This window comes from Coregonus lavaretus, assembly GCF_964263955.1.
Source record: "Coregonus lavaretus genome assembly, chromosome: 10".
In the NCBI taxonomy this organism is placed as follows: Eukaryota; Metazoa; Chordata; class Actinopteri; order Salmoniformes; family Salmonidae; genus Coregonus; species Coregonus lavaretus.
Window position 1 is genome coordinate 31,037,046 of NC_139997.1, and position 9,712 is coordinate 31,046,757.

A 9,712-nucleotide genomic window follows, 5' to 3' on the forward strand; every position below is an offset into this window, starting at 1 on the left:
TTTTTGTCTCTCCCACGACGTTATTCCTCTCTCCTACAGCATCCATCACAATTACATGCACATGGCAAATTATGCAAATTAGGTGATGACGTCATTTAGAGACTTTTAGGACAGCCAATAGCTACTTTCCTGACAGGCATGTTTGGACAAATTCACTATAGTGATCTTATTAAATTAGTAGAGGGGCTATGTCATAAACCCTCAAAGTTCTATAATGGGGCCAAAATGGCAGCCATCTTGGTCAGGGAGAAATCCAAAACCAGTCTAATTGGAATGAATGGCAGTAGAGGCGGCATCGGTAAAAATCTAATCAAACTTTATTTGTCATATGCACCGAATACAACAGGTGTAGACCTTACCGTGAAATGCTTACTTACAAGCCCTTAACCAACAATGCAGTTCAATAAATAAACTAAAGTAAAAAATAAAATAAAAAGTAACACAATAAAATAACAATAACGAGGCTATATACAGGGGGTACCGGTACCGAGTCAATGTGAGGGGTACAGGTTAGTCGAGGTAATTTGTACATGTAGGTAGGGGTAAAGTGACTATGCATAGATAATAAACAGCGAGTAGGGGGGTGTCAATGTAAATAGTCCAGGTGGCCATTTGATTAAGTGATGATTGATAGGTGCTTTTACTTACGCAGGAAAATAAAAGTAAGGCATGTGATGTATCAGAAATTGTGTAATGGAATTATAATCAACCTACAATATTGTCATATAATTATAAATACAGTTTATATGGGCTTGACACAAATTTTCTGTATAAATAGCCTCTAAAATATATGTCAAGAGTCCATAAATGTCTCAGATTTTGTTTTCTTGGAAAGCTGTGAGTGCTATTATATGATACCATATCAGTACTTGTTGCATTTACAACTTGTCTAAGTCCTATCATCAACTGATTTGAGCAAGTGTTTGGCTGTGGATTGACTGCATTGTTTGAATGGAATATTGGCAGTTAATTAGAAAAATGTATGGAATCATTCTTGTAAAACTGGCTGGCTAGCTAGCTAACACACCTACAGTGCAGATAAATTATTCACATTCATTGTTTTACACAATATCTTATCACAGCACTGGCAACTCATGGTTGACCAACTCCCTGACCAACATGGCTGACATTTGGACCATCATAAGGTTCATGGCCTTTCTAGCATTCTCCTATCTTTATAAATGCACACAGTCAACCATTTTTATTTATTTGTATTATTATTAACAACAAATCAATGCAAAAAGTACATGGGGGGAATACAAGTATATATAAAGAATATACAAAGGACAATTGGGCTAGGGGGTACAATATCACATTACACAAGGACCTTATGGGGCACACACTTATAATTCGAACAGCTTTTTTGTTGGTAGAGTATTTAATTGTCTTAAACTATAGTTCAATTTGCGCACTGTCAACCAGGAATTGAGAAGAGCAGACGTCGTTACGTCACGTCAGAGAATATTAGTTGGCCAACCAAGAGTTTTCTAGGAGTTCTTCGGCACGCTGAACAATCAGGTGATCTTCAGTCGCTCGAGGCTTGTGATACTTACAGGATACAGAATGGCAGACATGAGAAAGACTGAAAAGTTCCAGTTACATGTCCCGAAATTGGAGGAATTATGTGAAGGTAAAACATATTTGGGAAATTGCGATCTAGTGTTATGCATGGATTTGCTGAACACTTGATTTAAAATTATATTTAACTGTCTGGTTCATATCTTCCTTTCCTCCACTTGCGACTACAGTGTTGCAGAGAGGGCTGAAGAACAATTTTGCTGACGCGCAAGTTTGTGTTGTCGACTGTCCAGACCTCACTCAAGACCCGTTTAAGTTTCCCGTCAAGGGTAACACATTGCAACTTCTTGCAACATTGTATCGTTTTGCATTTTCTTAATTTTTATGCAGTGATACTTTGTTACCATCTCTTTTACCTATCGACAGGGTTGTGTGGAAAACCTCGCATTACAGATGTGGGGGGAGTGCCATATTTGGTCCCCCTGGTCAAAGTGGACAAGGTACAGTGAATGAAAGCCATAGCGATAAACTAATGTGAGATAAATGCTATAACAATTGGTCCAATATAAATTCTTATTTCTCTCAAGGAGTACAACATGAACACTGTGTCAAAGGAATTGGAGCTACCTGGAGCATTTATTATTGGTGCAGGAGCTGTATCCTCCAAAAATGTTGGAATGAATGCAGAGGTTTGTTAGCTGTCAAAATTATCTTCCCATTGTCTTGATATATTAATGGAGTGTTTTGTCAGACTTATTATGATTACAAGAATAGAAAGACTTCCTAAAGCTGACAATTTCGATTACAAACGTTGGGAGGATAGGATACATTATGGCAGAGTGGTTAGGTTAAATGCGCAAGAGACATTTCAGTTGAATGCATTCAGTTGTGCAACTGACTAGGTGTCCCCTTTTCCCTTTAAATTAGACATGACTTAGTTGAAGATGTTTGTTTTATTAATCAATAAGTTGAGTCTTATCTCATTTTGATTATCATCACCCCAGATGATGCCTCTGGTGCTCACTGAAGCTGAGGGAAGGCCTGCAGTGAATAGCAGCTGGTTTTCCTCCATCAATCCAGCTGATGACCAGTGTCTACTGGAGAAATACAGCGATAAATTCTCAGACTGTGACTTTGGACTGCTGGCGAACTTGTATGCATGTGAGGGAAAGTCTGGAAAGGTAAGACATGGATGGTTTGGATGGTAAGAGAATGGTGCGTGTGATTAAAACTATATTGATGTTTTTGATTTTTGGAATTATAACTATTATAACTATAATGCTCGTAACAAGTTAAAAACCAAGTGAGATTTTAGGTCTGAGTATCGTTTAAATTATGCTTAATCATTGTGTATTACTCATTATTTTTCTTCCTTTTTAATAATACCCTCATCTGGTTATGAATTTGCATAAACAAAGTGCCCTTGTCACACCCTGGCTCTGGGACTCATTATGTTGAGCCAGGGTGTGTTCATTTCTATGTGTGTATTTCTATGTTGGTGTTCATTCTAGTTTGTTGTATTCTATGTTTGCCTGAGTGACTCCCAATCAGAGGCAACGAGTGTCAGCTGTTGGCTGGTTGTCTCTGATTGGGAGCCATATTTAAACTGTATGTTTTCCCTTTGTGGTTGTGGGTTTTTGTTCCGTGTTCGGTCATTGATACCGTGGACGTCACGAGTCGTTTCTTGTTTTGTTTCGTGCTTTAACTAATTAAAGTCATGTTTGTTCATCACGCTGCGCCTTGGTCTACTTCTCTCCCTGACGATCGTGACAGAAAAACCCACCATGCAACGACCAAGCAGCGTGTCCAGGGGCAGCCCTTGGGGTGGACATGGGAGGAAGCGCCGGGAAAGGCCCTGGCGAAAGAGGAGCAGCGTGTCCAGGAGCAGGCAGCCTGGACATGGGAGGAGATATTGGACGGTAAAGGGTCCTGGACTTGGGGGGAAATCCTGGCCGGGATGGATCGCCGGCCATGGAGTGAGACAGTGGAGAGGCGACGGAGAGAGGAGCAACGGCGTGATCAGGGTCGTCGTCGGACGGTCGTGAGGCAACCCCAGAAATTTTTTAGGGGGGGGCACACGGCATGGACGACGGGGCTGACGGAGGAGAAAAGGGGGCGGATCCAGAAGGCCACCAGGCCAGGGGTTCACCGCCCTGTACATCCTGTGCGGATGCCTCACACAGAGTGTGTGAGGGTAGGCATTCAGCCAGGACGGGTGGTGGACGCTCTTCACTCCAGGCCTCCTATCCGTCTCCACAGCCCGGTTCGGCCTGTCCCTGCTCCACGCACCAAGCCTACGGTGTGCGTCGCCAGCCCAGTCCGGCCTGTCCCTGCTCCACGCACCAAGCCTACGGTGTGCGTCGCCAGCCCAGTCCGGCCTGTCCCTGCTCCACGCACCAAGCCTACGGTGTGCGTCGACAGCCCAGCCCGGCCTGTCCCTGCTCCACGCACCAAGCCTACGGTGTGCGCTCGACAGCCCAGCCCGGCCTGTCCCTGCTCCACGCACTAAACCTACGGTGCGCGTCGCCAGCCCGGTCCGGCCTGTTCCTGCCACCCGCACCAAGTCTACGGTGCGCGTCGCCAGCCCGACCCGGCCTGTTCCTGCCACTCGCACCAAACCTACGGTGCGCGTCGCCAGCCCGGTCCGGCCTGTTCCTGCCACTCGCACTAAGCCAGGGGTGCGAGAAGTCAGCCTGGTAAGGCCCGTCCCTCTTCCACGCACCAAGCCAGGGGTGCGAGTAGTCAGCCTGGTAAGGCCCGTTCCTTCTCCACGCACCAAGCCAGGGGTGCGAGTCGTCAGCCTGGTAAGGTCCGTTCCTCCTCCACGCATCAAGCCAGGGGTGCGCGTCGTCAGCCTGGTAAGGCCCGTTCCTCCTCCACGCACCAAGCCAGGGGTGCGAGTCGACAGCCTGGTAAGGATCGCTCCTGTTAAGTCCAGTCCTGCTCCAGCCGGCGGGGCCAGACTGGACCAGGGGTACTATGGGGGGTGTATTGGAGGGTGGTGGTCAAGGCCGGAGCCAGAACCGCCGCCGAGGAGGTATGCCCGCCCAGCCCTCCCTTGGTTTGTTTAGTTGAGGCGCGGTCGCAGTCCGCGCCTTTAGGGGGGGGTACTGTCACACCCTGGCTCTGGGACTCATTATGTTGAGCCAGGGTGTGTTCATTTCTATGTGTGTATTTCTATGTTAGTGTTCATTCTAGTTTGTTGTATTCTATGTTTGCCTGAGTGACTCCCAATCAGAGGCAACGAGTGTCAGCTGTTGGCTGGTTGTCTCTGATTGGGAGCCATATTTAAACTGTATGTTTTCCCTTTGTGGTTGTGGGTTTTTGTTCCGTGTTCGGTCATTGATACCGTGGACGTCACGAGTCGTTTCTTGTTTTGTTTCGTGCTTTAACTAATTAAAGTCATGTTTGTTCATCACGCTGCGCCTTGGTCTACTTCTCTCCCTGACGATCGTGACAGCCCTTTAGATTCATGATTTAAATCATGTTTTAAACAGACTAAGACCTCCCTGTCTGTGTTTGCTCCAAAGGTTTACTTTAGGTCAACAAATATTAACAGGAGAAAAGGGACTCTGAACTGGTTGTGTAATCAGTGCTGAAAATGTAGTTTTTCTCCTTGTCACTGTCAGGTCATAGAGGTGAGAGCCAAAAGGAGAATAGGAGAAGAGAGCCTTGTGGGTGCTCTGAGGAAGACCATGGAGGAGCACTACCCTGATAAAAGCCTGGCTCTGGGGGGCACCTTCCTCATCCAGAAAGGGAAGGCCAAGATACATATCATGGTAAAAACATAAAACATGCAGATATTTGTGTTGACAGGATTCTGTGACATGGTGTTGTGGTTCCAAGGCTCAATGCATGCTTATCGCTTAAAGGGGCAATCTGAAGTTGAAAAAACAACAAAGCAGACTCCCTGCCACTGTTTTGGTAAAAAGCAGAGGGACGGGGCTGGAGAAATGTAACCACTCTCAATTCTTAGACATAGATTTGGATGCAAGGACTGACCATCCATGATATCAAAATTATAGTTTTAACCATGTTTTGAGGCTACACAGTGTGTTTACATGTACTTTGTTTACAAACATCATATATTTTGGGTTCTGATGGGGTACGACAGTTGACCTAAGCACATGAGGCATTTATAAGTTATATTCTTCAAGAGTCAATGGGTACATACAGTGCATTCAGAAAGTATTCAGACACCTTCCTTTTTTCCACATTTTGTTACTTTACAGCCTTATTCTAAAATGGATTAAATAAATAAAAATCTCATAAATCTACACACAATATCCCATAATGCCAAAGTGAAAACAAGTTTAGACATTTTTGCAAATGTATAAAAAATTAAAAATAAAACTGTATTTACATAACTATTCAGACCCTTTGCTATGAGACTCGAAATTGAGCTCAGGTGCATCCTGTTTCCATTGATCGTCCTTGAGATGTTTCTGCAACTTGATTGGAGTCCATTGGTGGTAAATTCAATTGATTGGACATGATTTGGAAAGGCACACACCTGTCTATATAAGGTCCCACAGTTGACAGTGCATGTCAGAGCAAAAGCCATGAGGTTGAAGGAATTATTCGTAGAGCTCAGAGACAGGATTGTGTCGAGGCACAGATCTGGGGAAGGGTACCAAAAAATGTCTGCAGCATTAAAGGTCCCCAAGAACACAGTGGCCTCCATCATTCTTAAATGGAAGTTTGGAACCACCGAGACCTTTCCTAGATCTGGCCGCCTGGTTAAACTGAGCAATCGGGGGAGAAGGGCCTTGGACAGGGAGGTGACCAAGAACCCGATTGTCACTCTGACAGAGCTGCAGAGTTCCTCTGTGGAGATGCGAGAAGCTTCCAGAAGGACAACCATCTCTGCAGCACTCCACCAATCAGGCCTTTATGGTAGAGTGGCCAGACGGAAGCCACTCCTCAGTAAAAGGCACATGACAGCCCGCTTGGAGTTTGCCAAAAGGCACCTAAAGGACTCTGACCATGAGAAACAAGATTCTCTGGTCTGATGAAACCAAGATTGAACTCTTTAGCCTGAATGCCAAGCGTCACGTATGGAGGAAACCTGGAACCATTCCTACGGTGAAGCATGGTGGTGGCAGCATCATGTTGTGGGGATGTTTTTCAGGGACTGGGAGACTAGTCAGTATCGAGGGAAAGATGAACGAGCAAAGTACAAAGATATCCTTGATGAAAACCTGCTCCGGAGTGCTCAGGACCTCAGACTGGGGCGAAGGTTCACCTTCCAACAGGACAACAACCCTAAGCACACAGCCAAGACAACGCAGGAGTGACTTCGGCACAAGTGTCTGAATGTCCTTGAGTGGCCCAGCCAGAGCCCGGGCTTGAACATGATCGAACATCTCTGGAGAGACCTGAAAATAGCTGCAGCGACGCTCCCCATCCAACCTGACAGAGTTTGAGAAGATCTGCAGAGAAGAATGGGAGAAACTCCCCAAATACAAGTGTACCAAGCTTGTACATTTTACATTTTAGTCATTTAGCAGACGCTCTTATCCAGAGCGGCTTACAGTTAGTGAGTGCATACATTATTTTCTATTTTTTCATACTGGCCCCCTGTGGGAATCGAACCCACAACCCTGGCGTTGCAAACGCCATGCTCTACCAACTGAGCTACATCCCTGCCGGCCATTCCCTCCCCTACCCTGGACGACGCTGGGCCAATTGTGCGCCGTCCCATGGGTCTCCCGGTCGCGGCCGGGAGTGTCATACCCAAGAAGACTTGAGGATGTAATCGCTGCCAAAGGTGCTTCAACAAAGTACTGAGTAAAGGGTCTGAATACTTATGTAAATGTGATATTTCCGTTTTCTATTTTTAATACATTTGCAAAAAAATCAAAAAATTAGTTTTTGCTTTGTCATTATGGGGTATTGTGTGTAGATTGATGAGGGGAAAAAAGGCTGTAACGTAACAAAATGTGGAAAAAGTCAAGGGGTCTGAATGCTTTCCGAATGCACTGTATCATTAATTTATATGTCCAAAAAGGATGTAGCAACTGCAGTTGCCCCTTTAACTTATCTAATTGCCATGACTTAAAATGTTTGTCGTCAAACCACAGCAAAGGACACCAACAGTGTCAGAACTTATGTAGCCCTTTTTACTGAGGCCTCAAAGAGAGCATTACCAAATCCCATGTGTTGTCTTTCTGGTGACCCTGTGCATAGCCAAGGGAGTTCTCAGCCTGCCCACTCAACTCCAACGATGATGTGAACAAGTGGCTGAAACATTTTGAGGTCAGCGCCCCACTGATCTGCCAGTCTGTGATGGTCTCCAGAGACCCCGTAAGTATAGACTTAATCTACTATCCCTAACGTGACTTTTTGTTTTCGCTTTTTGCACTTTTTACTAACTGGCTTTTTTTTGCTATTCAGGGTTTAGACCTACGTTTGGAGCACACTCACTGCTTCAGCCACCATGGAGAGGGTGGTCACTACTACATAGACACCACTCCTGACACTGTGGAATACCTGGGTTACTTCATGCCTGCCGAGTTCGTCTACCGCATTGACCGACCCAGTGAGACCCACAAAGTTGGGCAAGACTGAAACATGACAAGAGACTTGACAGTCAAATCAATGTTAGAAAGTCTGACCTTTTGATCTGGATTATCTAACTGAATCAATTATTAATGATCATCTACAATCTATCTTACATTATGCATTTTTCAAAAGGCCTTTGATTTGATGATTTTTCAACAAAGTCCACATTTGTTTTAGTCAAGATAATATTGTGCAATTAAAACTCAACGTTTTCAATAACTCAGAAACATTTCAAGAATCGTGTGATAAACATGCATTTGATTCAAATAATTGTAACATTTCATTATGTTGTACTTTTGGGAATAAACACAGTGTGTGAAAATGAATGAAAAAATAACTGTAATGAAAGATAAATACACATTTCATTTAGTCATTTTTGTTTTTTCTGGATAATAAAATAGATTTTTGAACAACTTACTTTGCAAATGTGCGATAATATGGTACAAAATGCGCAAGGAGGCCAGGGGAAAGGCAGCCTTGCTGTGTGCCTTTCTCCAGCCCATCAAACTCGATGCAAGCACTGGCTGCTTTCGAGTGCATCAAAACAACTGCAGGCGACTGCTGACTGACTGATCTACAAATCACCTTGCATCATAAATAACACTCATTATTATTTGTAGATCAGTCAGTCAGTCACAATTTACCCATGATACATTGCTGTTTTGATCCTCTCAAACACGGCCACTGACGTGACATGCGCATGTTTGTTTCTACCTTATACTGCCAGGTAACGGATGCCGAAAGGTAGGCAGAGAGCTTTGCTGCCTTTCATGGTTGTCACTAGTTACCACAACCACAAAGTAAAAAGTGGCTATATCATAAATATTAATGAACATTTCTTCATTTAAGGTTAGCAGTGTGATTAAGGTTAGGTTTATAATCAGATTTTGAGAAGAAATTGTAGAAATAGGCGGGATTTAGCCACAATTAGGACTTTGTGGTAGTGGTAACTAGTGATGACTGCCTATCATGTGTCAATGGCCGTGTTCGAGAGCATCAAAACTGTGATGTATCATGGGTAAATTCTGACTGACTGACTGATCTATAAATAATAATGAGTAGTTATTTATGATGCAAGGTGATTTGTAGATCCGTCAGTCGGCAGTCGCCTGCAGTCGTTTTGATGCTCCCGAACGCAGCCAATATGTCCCATTCATTTTCATTGCACTCAAATAATAAATGTGCATGCGTATTGCTGTGAAAAAAGTAATGGGATAGGCAGAGCTCGCTCCTGCCTGTGGACATCACACGTCATCTGCCGCCTGTTGGCGGTTACATTTGTTTTACTGCTAGCTAAAGAAAGTAAGCTGATCGGGATGGCTAACAAATTGCATCTGAAACAGTTTTCAAAGTTGGATTTTCTAGCGAAACAGAGAGTGATACAGGATAGAAGACCAACACCTGAGCTTAGGGACCTACATCAAATAAAAGGGACCGAAAATAACATGATCATTTCAGTCTGAGTGGTATAAAAGGAAAGACTGGCTATGTGGAACTATTACCGTACTTGCCTTTGCTGAATTTTCTTTACAGTTAGCAACCCATTTAGAGAACGCCACCTTGTTTGCTTCTTGCTCATGGCCTATAGTGGAATTTTCAATGAAACTGACACGCTCTTCCGTGTTCTGCA

General features: G+C 44.2%; 1 protein-coding gene across 1 annotated transcript; it reads left to right on the plus strand.

The window, feature by feature from the left end:
• Positions 1-1,474: 1,474 nt before the first annotated feature.
• cUnh11orf54 (chromosome Un C11orf54 homolog) lies at positions 1,475-8,499 on the plus strand. Its single transcript, XM_084170153.1, has 8 exons — positions 1,475-1,630; positions 1,749-1,847; positions 1,945-2,018; positions 2,106-2,207; positions 2,523-2,699; positions 5,148-5,297; positions 7,708-7,824; positions 7,915-8,499. The coding sequence occupies exons 1-8, from the start codon at positions 1,564-1,566 to the stop codon at positions 8,086-8,088; spliced, it is 960 nt and encodes a 319-aa protein (XP_084026279.1). The 5' UTR covers positions 1,475-1,563; the 3' UTR covers positions 8,089-8,499.
• Positions 8,500-9,712: the final 1,213 nt, after the last annotated feature.